Source organism: Anomaloglossus baeobatrachus, chromosome 8 (assembly GCF_048569485.1).
Source record: "Anomaloglossus baeobatrachus isolate aAnoBae1 chromosome 8, aAnoBae1.hap1, whole genome shotgun sequence".
Classification (NCBI taxonomy): domain Eukaryota; kingdom Metazoa; phylum Chordata; class Amphibia; order Anura; family Aromobatidae; genus Anomaloglossus; species Anomaloglossus baeobatrachus.
The window spans coordinates 21,675,381-21,700,331 of record NC_134360.1 but is presented as its reverse complement, the minus strand read 5'-3'; the positions used below and the strand labels follow the sequence as shown (position 1 = coordinate 21,700,331).

The window sequence follows — 24,951 nt, the reverse complement described above, 5'->3', positions numbered from 1 at the left end:
ATAACCCCGCCTACACCACCAATTGTGCCTAAAACCCCGCCTATACCATGAATTGTGCCTATAACCTCCCACACAACCAACTGTGCCAATAACCCTGCCTACACCACCAATTGTGCTTGTAACCCCGCCTACACCACCAATTGAGCCTATAACCCCGCTTACACCACCAATTGTGCCTATAACCCCGCCTACACCACCAATTGTGCCTATAACCCCGCTTACACCACCAATTGTGCCTATAACACTGCCTACACCACCAATTGTGCCTAAAACCCCGCCTATACCATGAATTGTGCCTATAACCTCCCACACAACCAACTGTGCCAATAACCCTGCCTACACCACCAATTGTGCTTGTAACCCCGCCTACACCACCAATTGTGCTTGTAACCCCGCCTACACCACCAATTGTGCTTGTAACCCCGCCTACACCACCTATTGTGCCTAGAACTTCGCCTACACCACCAATTGTGCCTATAACCCCGCCTAACCACCAATTGTGCCTATAACCCCGCTTACACTACCAATTGTGCCTATAACATTGCCTACACTACCAATTGTGCCTATAACCCAGCCTACACCACCAATTGTGCCTAGAACTTCGCCTACACCACCAATTGTGCATATAACCCCGCCTACACCACCAATTGTGCCTAAAACCCCGCCTATACCATGAATTGTGCCTATAACCTCCCACACAACCAACTGTGCCAATAACCCTGCCTACACCACCAATTGTGCTTCTAACCCCGCCTACACCACCAATTGAGCCTATAACCCCGCTTACACCACCAATTGTGCCTATAACCCCGCCTACACCACCAATTGTGCCTATAACCCCGCTTACACTACCAATTGTGCCTATAACATTGCCTACACTACCAATTGTGCCTATAACCCCGCCTACACCACCAATTGTGCCTATAACCCCGCTTACACCACCAATTGTGCCTATAACACTGCCTACACCACCAATTGTGCCTAAAACCCCACCTATACCATCAATTGTGCATGTAACCTTGCTTACACCACCAATTGTGCATATAACCCCGCCTACACCACCAATTGTGCCTAGAACTTCGCCTACACCACCAATTGTGCCTAAAACCCCGCCTATACCATGAATTGTGCCTATAACCTCCCACACAACCAACTGTGCCAATAACCCTGCCTACACCACCAATTGTGCTTGTAACCCCGCCTACACCACCAATTGTGCTTGTAACCCCGCCTACACCACCAATTGTGCTTGTAACCCCGCCTACACCACCAATTGTGCATATAACCCCGCCTACACCACCAATTGTGCTTGTAACCCCGCCTACACCACCTATTGTGCCTAGAACTTCGCCTACACCACCAATTGTGCCTATAACCCCGCTTACACCACCAATTGTGCCTATAACCCCGCTTACACTACCAATTGTGCCTATAACATTGCCTACACTACCAATTGTGCCTATAACCCAGCCTACACCACCAATTGTGCCTAGAACTTCGCCTACACCACCAATTGTGCATATAACCCCGCCTACACGACCAATTGTGCCTAGAAATTCGCCTACACCACCAATTGTGCCTAAAACCCCGCCTATACCATCAATTGTGCCTATAACCTCCCACACAACCAACTGTGCCAATAACCCTGCCTACACCACCAATTGTGCTTCTAACCCCGCCTATACCATCAATTGTGCATGTAACTTTGCTTACACCACCAATTGTGCATATAACCCCGCCTACACCACCAATTGTGCCTAGAACTTCGCCTACACCACCAATTGTGCCTATAACCCTGCTTACACTACCAATTGTGCCCATAACATTGCCTACACCACCAATTGTGCCTAAAACCCCGCCTATACCATGAATTGTGCCTATAACCTCCCACACAACCAACTGTGCCAATAACCCTGCCTACACCACCAATTGAGCCTATAACCCCGCCTACACCACCAATTGAGCCTATAACCCCGCCTACACCACCAATTGAGCCTATAACCCCGCCTACACCACCAATTGTGCCTATAACCCCGCCTACACCACCAATTGTGCCTATAACCCCGCTTACACCACACCAATTGTGCCTATAACCCCGCTTACACCACACCAATTGTGCCTATAACCCCTCCTACACCACCAATTGTGCCTATAACCCCGCTTACACTACCAATTGTGCCTATAACCCCTCCTACACCACCAATTGTGCCTATAACCCCGCTTACACCACACCAATTGTGCCTATAACCCCGCTTACACCACACCAATTGTGCCTATAACCCCGCCTACACCACCAATTGATGGCTGACAATTCGTGTTGGGGATGAGGTTAAACAGAGCATATGACTAGACTAGGAAACAGACTCCTAGTCTTGAAGTGATAATCTTCTGCTGATAAAATACTGTTTTTGTTTGTTTGTTTTTTTGAGGGGGAAATAGCAATACACAGTCCAGTAAGTAACATCACTGGAATCGGGGTCTCAGCCCCTACATCGTGCTGCTCTCAGATTACATAGCAAAAAGAACTGCAGACAGATTCCCTTTAAATTCTGCAATAAGAAAAGCTGTACAGATTTTTTTTTTAACATTTTAAGTGGGAAAAAGTCTATTTAATGACTCTCCGGCTTCTCTTTAGAGAATTCATTCCAGCTCTTCCCTTCGCAGTCTAAAGAAGTTTTGCATTTGTCCAAGTTAAAAACATGACATTTGCATGGAAATGGCCCAAATAATTTTTAAGTATGGGCTGCCTGCAATCTGGCGACATATGGCGGAAGCTAATGACTTGCAAATCTTATTTTCAAGAAGAATCCGATAACCTCAAACTACAAACAAATTAAGGCACAAATCATCAAATTAATACAGCTGCTTCCTGGCATTTCAGGATTCATATTTCTGAAAGTAATTTGTGGATGTAATTATTCCCGGGTTTTTAAATTGTAAATTTATAGCAATTTTTACATTGAAAAGAAGAGGGGGGGGGAACCTCATTTTCAGCTACATTTCCTTTAGTGATAATTAGAAAAAGGACGGCGGTTAATGAGCACCACGGGCACGAGACCGCCACAATGTATGATAAATAGAACAGGAAGACCATTGCTGAAAAGTTACACAATTATAGTGAATGAGGATTGAAAAATAAAATAAAAAAATATGTTTGAGATAATTAAATTAATTTTTCATTTCTTTTGTAAAACAATTATAAAAGTTCTTGATTAACATTTAGAGATACACATATATATATAAAATAAATATATATATATATAATATAAAAATATTCGTTTCCAGTAGAGGATATTGTTCCTAATTACCTTCATTCTGTTTGGTATCAATATTCTATATCTAATAGTAAATTATACAAATCCCCCCCCACTCCACATTCCACGATGTCCCGACCACAAGTGATTGCTTAAAGGTTCAAATGACTGATGGTTGCGACATTATCACATCCGATTGAGCTGCAGTCCTCATATTTTTTTTTCACCAACAAGATAGTTAAGAGTGCCGAGCACCCGAGCATGGTAGTGCCCGCTCATCACTAGTTACGAGTACAGAGCACCCGAGCATGGTAGTGCCCGCTCATCACTAGTTACGAGTACAGAGCACCCGAGCATGGTAGTGCCCGCTCATCACTAGTTACGAGTACTGAGCACCCGAGCATGGTAGTGCCCGCTCATCACTAGTTACCAGTACTGAGCACCCGAGCATGGTAGTGCTCGCTCATCACTAGTTACCAGTACTGAGCACCCGAGCATGGTAGTGCCCGCTCATCACTAGTTACGAGTACTGAGCACCCAAGCATGGTAGTGCCCGCTCATCACTAGTTACCAGTACTGAGCACCCAAGCATTGTAGTGCCCGCTCATCACTAGTTACCAGTACTGAGCACCTGAGCATGGTAGTGCCCGCTCATCACTAGTTACCAGTACAGAGCACCCGAGCATGGTAGTGTCCGCTCATCACTAGTTACGAGTACAGAGCACCCGAGCATGGTAGTGCCCGCTCATCACTAGTTACCAGTACTGAGCACCTGAGCATGGTAGTGCCCGCTCATCACTAGTTACCAGTACTGAGCACCCGAGCATGGTAGTGCCCGCTCATCACTAGTTACCAGTACAGAGCACCCGAGCATGGTAGTGCTCGCTCATCACTAGTTACCAGTACTGAGCACCTGAGCATGGTAGTGCCCGCTCATCACTAGTTACCAGTACTGAGCACCCGAGCATGGTAGTGTCCGCTCATCACTAGTTACGAGTACCGAGCACCCGAGCATGGTAGTGCCCGCTCATCACTAGTTACCAGTACTGAGCACCTGAGCATGGTAGTGCCCGCTCATCACTAGTTACGAGTACCGAGCACCCGACCATGGTAGTGCCCGCTCATCACTAGTTACGAGTACTGCACACCCGAGCATGGTAGTGCCCGCTCATCACCAGTTACGAGTACTGCGCACCCGAGCATGGTAGTGCCCGCTCATCACTAGTTACGAGTACTGCGCACCCGAGCATGGTAGTGCTCGCTCATCACTAGTTACAAGTACTGCGCACCCGAGCATGGTAGTTACGAGTACTGCGCACCCGAGCATGGTAGTGCCCGCTCATCACTAGTTATGAGTACTGCGCACCCGAGCATGGTAGTGCCCGCTCATCACTAGTTACGAGTACTGCGCACCCGAGCATGGTAGTGCCCGCTCATCACTAGTTACCAGTACAGAGCACCCGAGCATGGTAGTGACCGCTCATCACTAGTTACCAGTACTGAGCACCCGAGCATGGTAGTGCTCGCTCATCACTAGTTACCAGTACTGAGCACCTGAGCATGGTAGTGCCCGCTCATCACTAGTTACCAGTACTGAGCACCCGAGCATGGTAGTGTCCGCTCATCACTAGTTACGAGTACCGAGCACCCGAGCATGGTAGTGCCCGCTCATCACTAGTTACCAGTACTGAGCACCCGAGCATGGTAGTGCCCACTCATCACTAGTTACGAGTACTGCGCACCCGAGCATGGTAGTGCTCGCTCATCACTAGTTACGAGTACTGCGCACCCGAGCATGGTAGTTATGAGTACTGCGCACCCGAGCATGGTAGTGCCCGCTCATCACTAGTTACGAGTACTGCGCACCTGAGCATGGTAGTGCCCGCTCATCACTAGTTATGAGTACTGCGCACCCGAGCATGGTAGTGCCCGCTCATCACTAGTTACGAGTACTGCGCACCCGAGCATGGTAGTGCCCGCTCATCACTAGTTACGAGTACTGCGCACCCGAGCATGGTAGTGCTCGCTCATCACTAGTTACGAGTACTGCGCACCCGAGCATGGTAGTGCCCGCTCATCACTAGTTACGAGTACCGATTACCCGAGCATGGTAGTGCCCACTCAGCACTATAGACTAAGAACTTATTTTTTTTGGGCCTTCAAAATATACCTCAGCTATTCCAAACATGAACTTCAGTTTGATTTCTCCTTCTAGCTACTGGTGCCTACACTGATCAGGAAAACCAGTCTGGACAGAATTGGCGGGTATGGCTGTAGCAAGACTTTTGCTTGCACATCTTTGAGTTAGGGGGCTCTCACACATCCGGCTTTTCGCCGGTTTGACGGATGCGGTGCACGCCAGTACAGTGTATACAGTACAGTGGCAGCGCAACAAGCGACGGTCACATGCTGTCATGTGACCGGAGCATGTGACCCGGATGTTGCGGCGCTGCCACTGTACTGTATACACTGTACTGGCATGCGCCGCATCCGTCAAACCGCCGAAAAGCCGGATGTGTAAGCGCCCTAAAACCCAAATTGGCCATGGGAACTTTGTTTTCCAGCCACCTGTTAGATACCCCTTAACAACTATACACATGATAAATATGCATCAATGTTAGTAAAAAAAAATAAATAATTTTTTCTACCATTAAATGGTTCGAAATAACCCCACAGCACATAAGTTCTAAGTGCCAGCAGCCGTGTAGATACTTACTCATCATGCACAATGGTAGGTCCATCTCGTGTTAGAGCTTCTTCTTTTATCACATTGATAAGTTCGAAAGCGCTGCTTATTGGGGCATCGGGGTTTGGCCATTTTGGACACTGAAAGTGGCGAACTTCTAAAACGTAATCATCCTGCAAAAAAGGGAAAAACAATATCACAATGAGTATCAATCCAACTTCCATATTTACAAATACCAGCAAGATTGAAAACCGTACACCATTTTAACGATCAAGGACCCCCTTATAAATTTGGAAGTCCTTCTGGGCCTATGATGGATTATGGGCAGCATTTCATGGATATCCATCTCCTAGATTTGCACTACAAGGAAATGCGTGAAGTCAACAACTGATGATCATTTTGAGGTTCCATTTTCAAAGTTACTTCCTTGGGGGTGACAACAAAACAAGGCAACTTTTGGTCTGGTTACCTGCGTAGCTTCAAGGATAAAGTCGTGGATGATAATTTGCTCCTCGTTAGAAAGACACAGTCGATCTTTGCTGATCAGAGTCACAGTAAAGGCCTCACAGTTCATAGATTCTTCACGACTCGGCCAATAGACGAACTCGTCCTCGGTCTGCGAAGAAAAAAAAAGAATATAAAGTGATAAGGTTTGCACTAAGGCTACCACATGTAAAGCAATGTTTCCATTCCCACCGACAACGGGTCGTCTTGAGACTGCAATGTTGCCGATACTTCGCATCTACAACATTCCATTGTCTGTAATTAGAAGTTTTGCCTTTTTCTCCTAGAAAAAGGAAAAACGTATTTTCTCAGTAACGCAACCACCCCCCCTTCCAAATTAGCTTCTGAGTATCCAAAACTAGCGGAATTATTCATTAAGCGTGGAAAACAAGATCACACTCCTTGACCGATGACGACAGATGTTCTATTTCCAAGCAATTTAGTGTTCATTAAATACATTTAAGAAACATAAGACGGAGTTAATCCATCACACAGAGGGTGGGAGCAACAAAAACATCTTCATGTACTAAGGAGAGAAAAATAGGGAAGCCATGTTCCTGCCCCCCCCCCCCCCCCCAAAAAAAAAAAAAGTCTTGTAAGCCAAGAACGGTCAAAGGTAATATGTTACTAAATCTCCCGATGGTGGCTACCACCATCTTCTGTGTAAGCCAATTGGTAACCCATCAATCCGCTCCTTAAATATCTGTAAAGCAGCATTCAACTTTACACCTCGCTCTTCCAGTAACTCATCCCAATAGTCTGACAGATTGGCGGGTATGGACCCAGCTCATCAAAGGCTGAAGGGCTTGGTTAGCAGGTGGCACAGTTGGCCGGCACCCAACCATCGGACCGCTTGGTGTTTATTACCGGGAGAGCAATGGATAAAGTTCATTTTTCCAGGTATTCTAGGCTTTGGTGCTATAAGTAATGGATCAGCAGAATCTTCATTAGGTGACACAGTCAGTGGTGGCTGCCATTAAGATTCAGGAAACTTGGTAACCGATTGCCTTTAATGCCATATCTGCTTAATTTTTTTTTTTAAGGTTCCTCAAAAAATGTTATTCATGGCACTAAGTAATACCATTTAAAAAATATAAAGTGGGTAAACTTTTTTGTTTGCCGTGTGTGCCCCCTTGATTCATTACTGGGAAGGCAAAAGTACCAAATGATGCCTGCCGCAGTTAGGGAAGGAGTTCTCCGGTATATGGAAACTTTCTAAACATGCTCAGCACAGCTCGAAACTCGATTGAGCATCACAGTGCTCAAGAAGACACTTGGTACTTGATTGAGTATCTTTTGCGTGCTCAACTACCCGTAGAGAAAGAGTTCTCTCTCCCTCTTTCTCTATGGGTAGTTGAGCACTCGCAAGATACTCAATTGAACGCTCAAGTTTCCCATTGACTTCCATTGTGCTAGGTACTTGAGTTGAGCACATCTCGATTCGGGTAACGAGCATTTTAGTGCTCACTCATAATTAATTATACTTGTTTTTACCTTTCTCATTCATATGTGGCTTTGCGTTATGGAACATAACCCCAAAAGTGCATGTTCTCTTATTACCACCCTCTTGGATTCTGTAATCTAGTAAGTTCAGTAGATGTAGCCAAGCTGACGTTGGTCGTGTAATCATCCGGTAGAATGGATCCAGCAGCAATCCTTTGGCAAAATAAATTGTGTAGACAACTTTTTTGGCCATTTTTTTTAAATAACTGATTTTAGCTGGATCTGGGTTTTTTTGGGGGGGGATGGATCAGTTTATTAGCTAAAAGGTTTTTTTTCCATTTTTAAGGATCCAATTTTTGTCTTCAAATGGAAGTTTAATAGCAATCCGTTAACAGATCCGTTTTCCATAGAATCCAAAGTTCAAAAAAATGGATCCAGCTAAAATCAATTCTTTAAAAACATACAAAAATGTTGTGTCTGCAAAACTATTTTTGCAAAATGTATCGCTGCTGGATCCGGTCTAACGGATGATTACCGGGCATGTGAACTCAGCCAGGGCTGCTTTTGTGCACAAAGGTAATAATCTTATACGTTTATCTGCAATCCCGCGTTCAAGGGTTTGTTTTCACAAGTCCTATTTACAGGATAGGTGATAAATGTCCCCTCCGAATTACTAGAACAAGTGTCCTTAGCCCACGTTTTTATCTGCCATCACAAACAAATTGAGTATTCTGGTTGCTCATGAACTTTACCGCTCCGTTCACGATCCATGGAATAGAGTTCGGCACTCAACTGTCTTTCAAAAGACAAAAAAAAACAAACCTTGGCGCCTCTGCCCTAGTGATCGGTAAAACCTCCAGCGATCGGACATTTATCATCACCAATCCTGTAAATAGGTGGCAAATGCAAATACCAGATTATGACGTGTTGTGCCAAATACAACTCTAGAATCAAGATTCAAGAACATTGAGACCTGCACAGGGAATACAGTGATGGAGAACTGCCCTTATTAATGTCAAGCGCTAAAAGTGCTCTTCGAAAATAAGCATCAAAGAGACCTAGCTCACCCTAAAGTGAACCTGACCAACATCACTGATATATTGGAGGATCCGCAATGTGCACAGGACAAATATTGGGGACCAAACTATGCACAATGAGAGGCTAATTTCTTAATGAATGCTGTGTTTTGAAACTCAAGAGATTGTCCACCACAGGATAGGTCATCAATGTCTGATCGGCCGGGATCCCACACCCGGCACCACCGCCGATGAGCTGTTCTTGGTGCAGGTGGCAACAGCCGGAAATGCTCAGCTCCAGAGCTGCCCCGTCAACTGATAGTGGCTGGGGCAGAGTACTGCACATCCGCATCCTATTGATTTGCATAAAAGGTGGATGTGCCGTACCTGGGCACTATCAAAAGACTGGGCATTTCCGGAACTGAGCATTTTTTGGCTGCCTGCTGAAGGCATCAAGAACAGCTGATCAGCGGAGATGCAAGGTGTTGGACCCCTGCTGATCAGACATTGATGACCTAGCCTAAGGGGTACTTTGCACGCTGCGACATCGCTACTGCGATATCGTTGGGGTCAAATCGAAAGTGATGCACATCCGGCGCCGGTAACGACATCGCAACGTGTAAAGCCTAGATGCGCCGATAAACGATCGCAAAAGCGGCGAAAATCGGTGATCTGTGTAGTGTCGGTCATTTTCATAATGTCGCACCAATAGGAGATACGATGTTGTTCCTCGTTCCTGCGGCAGCACACATCACTGTGTGTGAAGCCGCAGGAGCGAGGAACATCTCCTTACCTGCCTCCACCGGCTATGCGGAAGGAAGGAGGAAAACTATTCTGCCCACTGAAAACAGTCCAATATAGACCGAAACGTCTGGGCTTATTATGTTTAGATTATTCAGTTACTCTTCCAATTTCTATTGTTGAGTGCCAAGTTTTACTTCTGGATACATATGGGATTGGATCTTACTTGAGCACCACCTTGTCGGAAGTACCATGTTTACTCTTTACCATCCTAAGGATAGGCCATCAATGTAAAAGCAGTGGACAACCTCTTCAATCTTTTAAAAGTAACCACCAAAAGTTTTGATTGGTTGGAAATCCAGGGACCAAGCCCCCCCCCCCCTCCCAAACTTTAGGAGAACTTCCATCTAACATGGGCTCACAAGAAAGTCCATGGATTCAGTCTCGGAGCAAAGAAGAAGTGCTCCTTCTTGGCTTCAGTCTTGTACCGGGAGCTGTGACAGTCGAAATATAGACGATCTTCTCAGTCAACCCCTCATAATCAAAATCTTTGACACATCCCCACGACTTTCTAAAATATGTTTGAAAGGAGTTAACACTTAAGGATCCATCACAAAAATATTACGCTACCTGTTCACGTTTAGCCGAGTTGGTGGAAGCGGTTGAAGGTTAAACTCGATGATTCTATACTCACTATATAATTTTACTTCTTGTTCTTTTGTGTTTATTACCACTTTATACAATGATTACCGCACCTGCTTATCTTACTATTGAGTTCAAACATTTAGAGAGTATTCTGTGCCACAAATAAACCTTTGTTTTGTGAAAATGGGGTTTATTTGGTCTTCAAGGATTAACCATAAACGTACAGTGGAGATCGGGTCCCCGGTGCTCAGGATGGGGGATTTCTGAATTTCTCATCCTGGGAGTATTTATTCGGCATCAGTGATTTTTACCTTCCTTACGGAATGAGCCGGTCGGTGCAGGAGCAGGAATTGCTATTGAGTTGAGTTAATCTAGAACAATCGTCCAAGTGATTTCGCATTAATGTCGGTAATGTTGTCTCCCCATATTCCTATTAAAAGGTCATCTGCTCGTACTCTAAGCAAGACTCCATTGAACACCTATTACACGCACTTAATTGCAGTTCATGGCTAGAAGACGCTTGTAATGCTCACTGTGGGGCACTGGGAACATTTTATGCAGGGTTTAATTTCGGTTAAATAGACCTACACATGGAAAGTGCCTCTGTGATATTCGGCATCTTATGCATCTCCAGCTCACACCTGCTAAACTCCCAAGTGCTTCATTTAACCATACATTTCTAAAAGGGATTGGGTCATTTCATTTTTTTTTTTTTAAATAAAAACGTGACAAAAAAAACCTTTTTCCCAATAAAATACATTTTTATATATATATATATATATATATATATATATATATATATATACACTATATATATATACACTATATATATATATATATATATATATATATATATTATATATATATATACACACACAAAATATATATATAATATACTATATACATATATATAATATACTATACTGTGTGTGTATATAATAATATATATATATTATATATATATATATATAATAATATACTATATATATAATAATATTTTATATAATAATATTTTATATATATATATATATATATATATATATATATACACACATACAGTTCATACATAATATTTATATATTATATATATATATATATATAATATATATATATATTATTATACACACACACACACACACACACACACACACACACACACACACACACACACACACACACACACACACACACACACACACACACGCGCACACATAGATAGATTATATATATAAAAATGTAATTATATTGTCTGTGCATATCAGTGACCACCATCCCTCCTGGTCTCTATGGGTTAATGTTTCTCCAGTGTAAGGAGGCTTATAAGCCATGCAGTGTTTTTCTGGGAAATTAAAATTTGCAAATTGCCTCTTTAGTGAGGATAGAAGACTTAAACTTCAGTGCTACCTATGGAAAGTATCAATAATAAAAGCCAATATCAACCCTGTAAGGAGCCTTGCCATATGACTTTGGATAAAAACCAATCCAGAATCGTTAGGCCTGTTTCACACATCCGGCATTTCGCTGGATTGCCGGATCCGGCACACTCCAGTACAGTGTAATACTGTACAATGGCATCGCAGCAAGCTCCAGTCACATGAGGTACATTGTACTGTATTGCACTATACTGGAATGTGCCGGATGCGGCAAACCGGCCGAATGCTGGATGTGTGAAACGGGCCTTAAAAGGTGTTGTCCACTACTTTTAGATTGATGGTCTAACCTTAGGATAGGTCATCAGCGTCTGATCAGTAGGGGTCCAACACGCTGCTCCCCCGCCGATCAGCTGATCTAAGTCAGCAGGTGGACGGAAATGTTCAGTTCCAGAGCTGCTCAGTCTTCTGATAGTGACCGCTGCCGGGTACCGCACATCTACCTTTCATTCTAAACAATTGGAAATGGATGTGCAGTACCCGGTAGCAACCGTTATGAAAAGACGAAGCAGCTCTGGAACGGAGCATTTTTGGCTGCCTGCTGCCGAGACCGAGAACAGCTGATTGGCGGGGGTGCATAGTGTTGGACCCTATCAAATAGACATTGATGACCTAGCCTAAGGATACACCATCAATGTCAAAGTAGTGGACAACCCCTTTAAATTTGCAGAAGCAGTGTTTACTTATTGCCCCTCATTGGTGCAAAGCATCTCACGTCATCTCCATCCTTCCTGAAATTTGGTTAAAACCATAATTCTTTATAAGAGCCACATGCACCACAGGACCAAGGCCGGATTAAGGTTGGTGGGGGCCCCTGGGCAGAAAATCTGGTGGGGGCCCCATAACGTTAACATTTTTAGCTATAACAGTAGAGCGCGAACCGTAGCATTTAGATATAAATGCAATGAACATTTATCTTATCCTGTTCTGCCACATTCAGATTTACAGTACTACAATACAGATACAGTCCAGGATCACTCACATCCGTCACTTATACACAGCTAGTAGAGTTAGGCTATGTGCGCACGTTGCGTTTGTCTCTGCAGAAATTTCTGCAGCAATTTGAACAGCACACGTGCGCTTCAAATCGCTACAGAAAGAGTCCGTAATGAAAAGCCAATTTCATGCGCTTTGAGTGCAGCCCCTCCCATAGACAGAGCAGGGGCTGCATCCAAAGCACATGAAAGAAGTGACACGTCACTTCTTAGAACGCAGCACTTCAGGCAGCAGCCGAATCGCTACACTCTAATACACCACGTGCACACGGCTCCTGCATAATCTTCATAGATTGTGCTGGGGACGCAGGACGCATGCAGTTACGCTGCGGTGCAGATCGCAGCGTAACTGCATGCAAATACGCAACGTGCATACAGAACCTTACTCACATATTTTTTATTGATCCCAATGTTAAGGCAGCCAGGGCCGGCTCCAGGTTTGTGGCCTCCGGGTGAAAGAGTCTCAGTGGACCCCATACACACACAGACACACACAGACACACACAGACACGCACATACACACACAGACACGCACATACACACACGCACATACACACATACACACACACAGACACGCACACACACGCACATACACACACACACACACGCACATACACACACAGACACGCACATACACACACACAGACACGCACATACACACAAGCACATACACACATACACACACACAGACACGCACACACACGCACATACACACACACACACACGCACATACACACACAGACACGCACATACACACACACAGACACGCACATACACACAAGCACATACACACATACACACACACAGACACGCACACACACGCACATACACACACACACACACACACGCACATACACACACACAGACACGCACATACACACACACAGACACGCACATACACACACACAGACACGCACATACACACACACAGACACGCACACACACAGACACGCACATACAGACACGCACAGACACACACGCACAGACACACACGCACAGACACGCACAGACACACACAGACACACACATACACACACAGACACACACAGACACGCACAGACACGCACATACACAGACACGCACAGACACGCACAGACACGCACAGACACGCACAGACACGCACAGACACGCACAGACACGCACAGACACGCACAGACACGCACAGACACGCACAGACACGCACAGACACGCACAGACACGCACAGACACGCACAGACATACACAGACAGGCATACGTATATATACATATTTGAAGGCAAATTCAGAAAAATACGTATAAACAGACAAATATATGCACAGTCATATACACTGACATACATGCAGACACAGACGCATTAGTGCTCGTGCGCACGTTGCGTAATTCCATGCATTTATGCTGCGTATAGCACTGCAGTGTAAATGCATGCGTCCTGCGTCCCCAGCACAGTCTATGTAGATTGTGCATGATACGTGCGCACGTTGCTTTTATGAATGCAGCGATTTGGGTGCTAAAATGTTGACCCAAATCTGTGAGTTCATAAAATGAGCATGTCAATTATTCCGTGCGCTATGGACGCAGCTCCCCTCTGTCTATGGTGGGGGAAGCAGCCATAGCGCAAGAAATCGGCTTTTTTTTGTAAAGAAAAACTGCATCCATTATGCAGTGTTTCTGCAGCGATTTGACGCGCACATGTGCTGTCAAATCGCTGCAGAATATTCAGTAGTTACGTGTGCATGAGCCCTTACAGGTATTAATATGGGGAAATCGCCAGCAGCCTCACTCACCTCTCCCGCTTGTTTCCGTCCAGCTCCTTTAGGACATGTGGCTGTGTTTCACGATGGCTGTCACTAACAGACATGACTGCACACTGACAGCACTGCTGTATATACATCACAGGAGGGGCTGGGGGCTACAATATATACATTACAAGAGGGACAGGGGGCATAGACGTTACTGGAGTGGCAAACAGCTCTGGTGGTGTACTCATTACTGGGATGGGTAACATAGCGCTCTGGGGGACCCATATAGTTCTGGGGGGCTGCACAGATTGCTTCTTACACACACAGCTCTGACACACACACACACACAGCTCTGAAACACACACACACAGCTCTGACACACACACAGCTCTGACACACACACACACACACACACACACAGCTCTGACACACACAGCTCTGACACACACACACACACAGCTCTGACACACACACACACACACACACACAGCTCTGACACACACACACACACACAGCTCTGACACACACACACACAGCTCTGACACACACACACACACACAGCTCTGACACACACACACACAGCTCTGACACACACACACACACACAGCTCTGACACACACACACACACACAGCTCTGACACACACACACACACACACACAGCTCTGACACACACACACACACAGCTCTGACACACACACAGCTCTGACACACACACACAGCTCTGACACACACACACACAGCTCTGACACACACAGCTCTGACACACACACACAGCTCTGACACACACACACACACACACACAGCTCTGACACACACACACACACACAGCTCTGACACACACACACACAGCTCTGACACACACACACACACACACACACACACACACAGCTCTGACACACACACACACAGCTCTGACACACACACACACACACACAGCTCTGACACACACACACACACAGCTCTGACACACACACACACACACACACAGCTCTGACACACACACAGCTCTGACACACACACACAGCTCTGACACACACACAGCTCTGACACACACACACACAGCTCTGACACACACACAGCTCTGACACACACACAGCTCTGACACACACACACACAGCTCTGACACACACACACAGCTCTGACACACACACAGCTCTGACACACACACACAGCTCTGACACACACACACACAGCTCTGACACACACACACAGCTCTGACACACACACACACACACAGCTCTGACACACACACACACACACACACAGCTCTGACACACACACACACAGCTCTGACACACACACACACACACAGCTCTGACACACACACACACACAGCTCTGACACACACACACACACACAGCTCTGACACACACACACACACAGCTCTGACACACACACACACACAGCTCTGACACACACACACACACACACAGCTCTGACACACACACACACAGCTCTGACACACACACACACACAGCTCTGACACACACACACACACAGCTCTGACACACACACACACACACACAGCTCTGACACACACACAGCTCTGACACACACACACACACAGCTCTGACACACACACACACACACACAGCTCTGACACACACACACACACACAGCTCTGACACACACACACACAGCTCTGACACACACACACACACAGCTCTGACACACACACACACAGCTCTGACACACACACACAGCTCTGACACACACACACAGCTCTGACACACACACACACACAGCTCTGACACACACACACACACAGCTCTGACACACACACACACAGCTCTGACACACACACACACAGCTCTGACACACACACAGCTCTGACACACACACACACACACACAGCTCTGACACACACACACACAGCTCTGACACACACACACACAGCTCTGACACACACACACACACAGCTCTGACACACACACAGCTCTGACACACACACACACAGCTCTGACACACACACACACAGCTCTGACACACACACACAGCTCTGACACACACACACACAGCTCTGACACACACACACACAGCTCTGACACACACACACACACACACAACTCTGACACACACACACACAGCTCTGACACACACACACACAGCTCTGACACACACAATGCACCCACCCATCACCCCCTACACACACACAATGCATCCCCCATCACCCCCTACACACACAATGCATCCCCCATCACCCCCTACACACACAATGCACCCCCCATCACCCCCTACACACACACACACAATGCACCCCCCATCACCCCCTACACACACAATGCACCCATCACCCCCTACAAACACACACACACTCTCAAATATGATGCACCCACCATTCCTCCCTACACACAAAACACACATACAATGCACCCACCCATCACCCCCTACACACACACACACACACACAATGCACCCACCCATCACCCCCTACACACACACACAATGCATCTCCCCATCACCCCCTACACACACACACAATGCACCCCCCTTTACCCCTACACACACACACACAATGCACCCCCCATCACCCCCTACACACACAATACATCCCCCATCACCACCTACACACACACAATGCACCCCCATCACCCCCTACACACACACACACACACACACACACACACACACACAATGCACCCCCCATCATCGCCCTACACACACAATGCACCCATCACCCCCTACAAACACACACACAATGCACCCCCCATCATCCCCTACACACACACACACTCAAATATAATGCACCCACCATTCCTCCCTACACACAAAACACACATACAATGCACCCACCCATCACCCCCTACACACACACACAATGCACCCACCCATCACCCCCTACACACACACACAATGCATCTCCCCATCACCCCCTACGCACACACAATGCACCCCCCTTTACCCCTACACACACACACACACACACACACACACACAATGCATCCCCCATCACCCCCTACACACACACACAATGCACCCCCATCACCCCCTACACACACACACACACACAATGCACCCCCCATCATCCCCCTACACACACTCAAATATAATGCACCCACCATTCCTCCCTACACACAAAACACACATACAATGCACCCACCCATCACCCCCTACACACACACACACACACACAATGCATCTCCCCATCACCCCCTACACACACACACAATGCACCCCCCTTTACCCCTACACACACACACAATGCATCTCCCCATCACCCCCTACACACACACAATGCACCCCCCTTTACCCCTACACACACACACACACACAATGCACCCCCCATCACCCCCCCCACACACACACACACACAATGCATCCCCCATCACCCCCTACACACACACACAATGCACCCCCTACACACACACACACACAATGCACCCCCCATCATCCCCCTACACACACACTCAAATATAATGCACCCACCATTCCTCCCTACACACAAAACACACATACAATGCACCCACCCATCACCCCCCCCCCCCCACACACACACACACAATGCACCCACCCATCACCCCCTACACACACACACACACACACACACACAATGCACCCACCCATCACCCCCTACACACACACACACACACACACACACAAATACAATGCACCCACGATTCCTCCCTACACACACAAATACAATGCACCCCCATTACTCCCCCCACACAAAACACACACACACAGCTCTGACACACACAATGCACCCACCCATCACCCCCTACACACACACACAATGCATCTCCCCATCACCCCCTACACACACACAATGCACCCCCCTTTAACCCTACACACACACACACACACACACAATGCACCCCCCATCACCCCCCCCCCACACACACACACACACACACACACACACACAATGCATCCCCCATCACCCCCTACACACACACACAATGCACCCCCTACACACACACACACACACAATGCACCCCCCATCATCCCCCTACACACACACTCAAATATAATGCACCCACCATTCCTCCCTACACACAAAACACACATACAATGCACCCACCCATCACCCCCCCCCACACACACACACACACACACACACACACACACACACACACACACACACACACACAATGCACCCACCCATCACCCCCTACACACACACACACACACACAAATACAATGCACCCACGATTCCTCCCTACACACACAAATACAATGCACCCCCATTACTCCCCCCACACAAAACACACACACACAGCTCTGACACACACAGCTCTGACACACACAGCTCTGACACACATACACAGCTCTGACACACACAATGCACCCACCCATCACCCCCTACACACACACACACAATGCATCCCCCATCACCCCCTACACACACACACAATGCACCCCCCATCACCCCCTACACACACACACACTGCACCCCCCATCACCCCCTACACATACACACACACACACAATGCACCCCACATCATCCCCTACACACACACTCAAATATAATGCACCCACCATTCCTCCCTACACACAAAACACACATACAATGCACCCACCCATCACCCCCTACACACACACACACACACACACACACACACAATGCACCCCCCATCATCCCCTACACACACACTCAAATATAATGCACCCACAATTCCTCCCTACACACACAAATACAATGCACCCCCCATTACTCCCCCCACACAAAACACACACACAATGCACCCCCCTTTACCGCCTACACACACACACACACACAATGCACCCCCCATCACCCCTACACACACACACACACACACAATGCACCCCTCATCACCCACTACACACACAATGCACCCCTCATCACCCCCTACACACACACACACACACACACACACACACACAAATACAATGCACCAACCATTCCTCCCTACATACACACACACACCCAAATACAATGCACCCCCCATTACTCCCCCCACACAAACCACACATACAATGCACCCACCCATCACCCCCTACACACACACACAATGCATCACCCCCTACACACACAATGCATCCCCCCATCACCCCCCCACACACACACACACAATGCACCCCCCCATCACCTCTACACACACACACACAATGCACCCCCCCATTACCCCTCCCCCACACACAATACAATGCAACCCTCATCACCCCCTACACACACTAATCACACTGCCCCATCCTCCCTACACACTCCTGCCTCCCCCCCCTCCCTCGGAATACAGTACCCCCCCCCCTCTGCCTGTCACAAAGCTGTGTTCCACTTCCTTCACAGATGTTCCCCGTTATGTGTCCTCAGCCCCTCCCCACTCATCATCATTAATTAAACCTGTCTCTTCGGCTCCTTCATGGAGCGCTTACCATCTGATGTCCCGTGTGCCGGCACCCGCAGCACTGTGATGACGTGGCAAGGTGCTGATCTCATCACGTTGCTGCACGTCGGGGGCGGGGCCCAGTCCCGGCGCGCTGTTCAAATGTATTTACATCTGAAAGACGCAAATACATTTGAATAGGAAGAAGGAGGAAGCTGCGAGCACCGGCTCCGGCGCGCTCCTCTGCATTGTGTGCATGCCGGGCACGCAGCACACAGCAGAGCCGGCACAGCACAGCGCTGCCTCCTGCTCCTTCTGCAGCTAGTGTGTCGGGCATGCATGCACACACTGCGGAGGAGCGTGGCTGTACATACAGCGGCCCATTACACCATGCCCCTGCTTCTAGGAAGGGGGGGGGCAGGTGCCCCCCGCCCCTCGCTGGGTACGCCCATGACAGCCGCAGCACATAGCAGGGAGCTCATTGGCACACCTCTGACCCCGGAAGTGCAATCGCTGGTACTTCCGGGGTCATTCAGCGTCCTGAGCCCGCAGTTGTTTTTGCGTCTTAAAGACGCAGATACAAATAAATGCCGGTGCACCGCCCCCCTCCACCCCTCCGAAAACACAGCTGATTTATTAGACTGTCTTTACGGAGGGAGAGAGGGTGTGAAGAAAAAAAAAATGCTGACAAGTATGGCCCTGGTGGTGGGGGGCCCCCTTAGAAGCTCTTTTGGTGGGGGCCCCTGGGCTGGAGCCCCGCTTGCCCCGCCTATAATCCGGCCCTGCACAGGACACAATAGAAAATTAGGGTGGGGATGCCAAGTAATCGGCGCTTTAGCTTTATTTTTACCTATAACATGTCGAATGTCCTATTATCTACTGCCAGGGCCCCTTTAGAAGGATTCTCCTAGAAATTGATTGCCTGCTTATGCAGTGACTAGACCTTAAGCCAGCTTTACACGCTACAAGATATCTTACAATGTGTCGGCGGGGGTCACGTCGTAAGTGACGCACATCCGGCATCGTAAGGTATGTTGTAGCGCGTGACAGCGACGTGCAATTACGATTGAACGAAAAAACGTTCATCGCATGCACGTCGTTCATTCCTGACTAATTGCACGTCAGGTTGTTCATCGTACCCGGGGTAGCGCACATCGCAGTGTGTGACACCCCGGGAACGATGAACAGATCTCACCTGCCTCCTGCGGCTCCCGGCCCACAATGCGGAAGGAAGGAGGTGGGCGGGATGTTTACGTCCCGCTCAGCTCCGCCCCTCCGTTTCTATTGGCCAGCTGCCGCGTGACGTCGATGTGACGCCAAACGTCCCTCCCACTCCAGGAAGTGGACGTTCGCCGCCCACATCGAGGTCGTATGGAAGGTAAGTACGTGTGACGGGGGTTAATCGTTTGTGCGGCACGTTCAACAAATTCAACGTGCTGCACATACGATGCGGGCGTTGCAAATCGCATACGATATCGTATGCGAAATTGCAACGTGTAAAGCAGGCTTTACTCCATCTTTTCTCCCACGGTTCCCACTTCTGCAGTCGGAGCGCTGATCGAGACAATGGTTCACGTGTCACGGTATTGGAAAGCGTTCCGACTCCACATACTGTTCTACGTCTATCGCTCTCATTCAATTTTTTTGTTCTAGAGAAATAACATTTTGCTTTCCGTGGTTTTTCCGCCTGTGGTAAAATGAGATTTTATTGCTTTAAAATTGTGCTTAAATTCTTTATCCAGGAAAAATGATTTTTCCCTTCTTCCTGTGGAGGAACGAGAAGCGTTCACCTCTGGTCATAAAATAACACACCTTGAAATGTGCATGTTTTCAGGCTTCTCACAACAGGAGACCGCATGGATAAATTAAAGCTCCGAATCTGGAAAATTGTCATGTTCTGCCGATTAGACCGTCTGAGCGGAGGTATTCGGAGGAGGAAACGTCTGAGCTGATCGGTGTTTAGGACGAGTGTTCTCGGCCTTTAGATTCTAAGATGCGGCTGGAGTTTTTACCAAATGGCTCCATTTTGCCTGGACAGTCCCACAAACTGGACCACTGTCCATGGGTAGACGGGTAAGATGCTCTATTTTTGGGGGAGGAAGAAATGTTTTCTAATTCTGTAAAACCCTTGTATTACTTAATTTTAAAGGTATCATTCACCATTTCCTCCAACTCCCTGTGGTTATTGGACATTAAAAAAACCATTACTAGAAAAAAGCGAGCCTCGTTTGGATTTTTTCCTCTTTTGCTTGCCATGATCCATAAAACTTGGAAGCCTCGGGCCGTGCTGAAGAAGCCAACATCCATTAGGCTCTTGGCTCACCCTGCCATGTGTATAGCGAATGCACACAAGTGACTGCCATCCAAGTAACAAAGGTGATTCCTGTGACATCACACACAGGGGAACACATCGGCTTCAACATTTCTTGCCATCTCTCAATTTCAACAGAATTTAGTCAAGTTATAGTTGTGATCTGTGTAGGATCCCGCAGCGGGAGCCATAAGGAGAAAAATGAGTGACCAGACGGCTAATTAAATGTCGGGAAAGTTGTTTTTTCTATGAGGACAGTGGAAGCTTCTTCCACATATATTTACATGTATTAAAGGGAACCGGTCACCAGATTTCCTGACTAAGCTTCGGCCATCACTAGTGGGCTCTTATATACATTATTCTAACATGCTGTATATAAGAGCCCAGGCCGCTGTGTAGAACAGAAAAATGACTTTATAATACTCACCTAGTGGGGTGGTGCGATGCAGACTGGTCGGATGGGTGTATCCGTTCTCCGGTGCCTCTTTTGTCCATCTTTGACCTCCTCCTTCTGAAGCCTGGGTACATAACGCGACCTAAGTCATCCACACTCGCTGCATTGAGGTCCTGTGCAGGATCTCAATGCCGGTTAGAATACAGAGCACCCGAGCATAGTAGTGTCCACTCATCACTAGTTACCAGTACCGAGCATAGTAGTGTCCGCTCATCACTAGTTACAAGTACTGAGCATCCGAGCATAGTAGTTACCAGTACCGAGCATCCGAGCATAGTAGTGCCCGCTCATCACTAGTTACGAGCACCGAGCATCCGAGCATGGTAGTGCTCGCTCATCACTAGTTACAAGTACTGAGCATGGTAGTGCCCGCTTATCACTAGTTACAAGTACCGAGCACCCGAGCATGGTAGTGCCCACTCATCACTAGTTACAAGTACTGAGCATGGTAGTGCCCGCTTATCACTAGTTACGAGTACCGAGCACCTGAGCATGGTAGTGCCCGCTCATCACTAGTTACCAGTACTGAGCACCCGAGCATGGTAGTGCTCGCTCATCACTAGTTACGAGTACTGAGCACCCGAGCATGGTAGTGCTCACTCATCACTAGTTACCAGTAAAGAGCACCCAAGCATCGTTGTGTCCGCTCATCACTAGTTAGGAGTATTGAGCACCCGAGCATGGTAGTGCCCACTCATCACTAGTTACGAGTACCGAGCACCTGAGTATTGTAGTGCTTGCTCATCACTAGTTACGAGTACTGAGCACCTGAGCATGGTAGTGCTCGCTCATCACTAGTTACCAGTACCGAGCACCTGAGTATTGTAGTGCTTGCTCATCACTAGTTACGAGTACCGAGCACCTGAGCATGGTAGTGCTCGCTCATCACTAGTTACGAGTACCGAGCACCTGAGTATTGTAGTGCTCGCTCATCACTAGTTACGAGTACTGAGCACCTGAGCATGGTAGTGCTCGCTCATCACTAGTTACCAGTACCGAGCACCCGAGCATGGTAGTGCCCGCTCATCACTAGTTACCAGTACCGAGCACCCGAGCATGGTAGTGCCCGCTCATCACTAGTTACCAGTACTGAGCACCTGAGCATGGTAGTGCTTGCTCATCACTAGTTACGAGTACTGAGCATCTGAGCATGGTAGTGCTCGCTCATCACTAGTTACCAGTACCGAGCACCCGAGCATGGTAGTGCCCGCTCATCACTAGTTACGAGTACTGAGCACCCGAGCATGGTAGTGCTTGCTCATCACTAGTTACCAGTACTGAGCACCCGAGCATGGTAGTGCCTGCTCATCACTAATTACCAGTACTGAGCACCCGAGCATGGTAGTGCCCGCTCATCACTAGTTACGAGTACTGAGCACCTGAGCATGGTAGTGCCTGCTCATCACTAGTTACCAGTACTGAGCACCCGAGCATGGTAGTGCCTGCTCATCACTAATTACCAGTACTGAGCACCTGAGCATGGTAGTGCTCGCTCATAACTAGTTACCAGTACTGAGCACCCGAGCATGGTAGTGCCCGCTCATCACTAGTTACGAGTACTGAGCACCCGAGCATGGTAGTGCCTGCTCATCACTAGTTACCAGTACTGAGCACCTGAGCATGGTAGTGCCCGCTCATCACTAGTTACGAGTACTGAGCACCTGAGCATGGTAGTGCCCGCTCATCACTAGTTACGAGTACTGAGCACCCGAGCATGGTAGTGCTTGCTCATCACTAGTTACCAGTACTGAGCACCTGAGCATGGTAGTGCCTGCTCATCACTAATTACCAGTACTGAGCACCCGAGCATGGTAGTGCCCGCTCATCACTAGTTACGAGTACTGAGCACCTGAGCATGGTAGTGCTTGCTCATCACTAGTTACGAGTACTGAGCACCCGAGCATGGTAGTGCTTGCTCATCACTAGTTACCAGTACTGAGCACCCGAGCATGGTAGTGCCTGCTCATCACTAATTACCAGTACTGAGCACCCGAGCATGGTAGTGCCCGCTCATCACTAGTTACGAGTACTGAGCACCTGAGCATGGTAGTGCCTGCTCATCACTAGTTACCAGTACTGAGCACCCAAGCATGGTAGTGCCTGCTCATCACTAATTACCAGTACTGAGCACCCGAGCATGGTAGTGCCCGCTCATCACTAGTTACGAGTACTGAGCACCCGAGCATGGTAGTGCCCGTTCATCACTAGTTACCAGTACTGAGCACCCGAGCATGGTAGTGCCTGCTCATCACTAATTACCAGTACTGAGCACCCGAGCATGGTAGTGCCCGCTCATCACTAGTTACGAGTACTGAGCACCCGAGCATGGTAGTGCTCGCTCATCACTAGTTACCAGTACCGAGCACCCTGGATATAAGCTACAGCCAAAAGAGCCTTTTTGAAGCTTTCACCCTTCTCGACATCGAGATCATTCTTGGCCAAACCGAAAGTGCATGTGCTTGGCAGG

The 24,951-nt window shown here is 47.8% G+C and overlaps 1 protein-coding gene across 1 annotated transcript in view; it reads right to left on the bottom strand.

Moving 5' to 3' along the window:
• PTPRG (protein tyrosine phosphatase receptor type G) overlaps window positions 1-24,951 on the bottom strand; it is a 687,996-nt gene that overhangs the window by 5,795 nt on the left and 657,250 nt on the right. The window contains exons 26-27 of the mRNA XM_075321067.1: window positions 6,410-6,556; window positions 5,971-6,113 (exon numbers count right to left, since the gene is read on the bottom strand). Coding sequence (XP_075177182.1) covers window positions 5,971-6,113; window positions 6,410-6,556 — 290 coding nt within the window. The remainder of the gene's footprint in view (window positions 1-5,970; window positions 6,114-6,409; window positions 6,557-24,951) is intronic.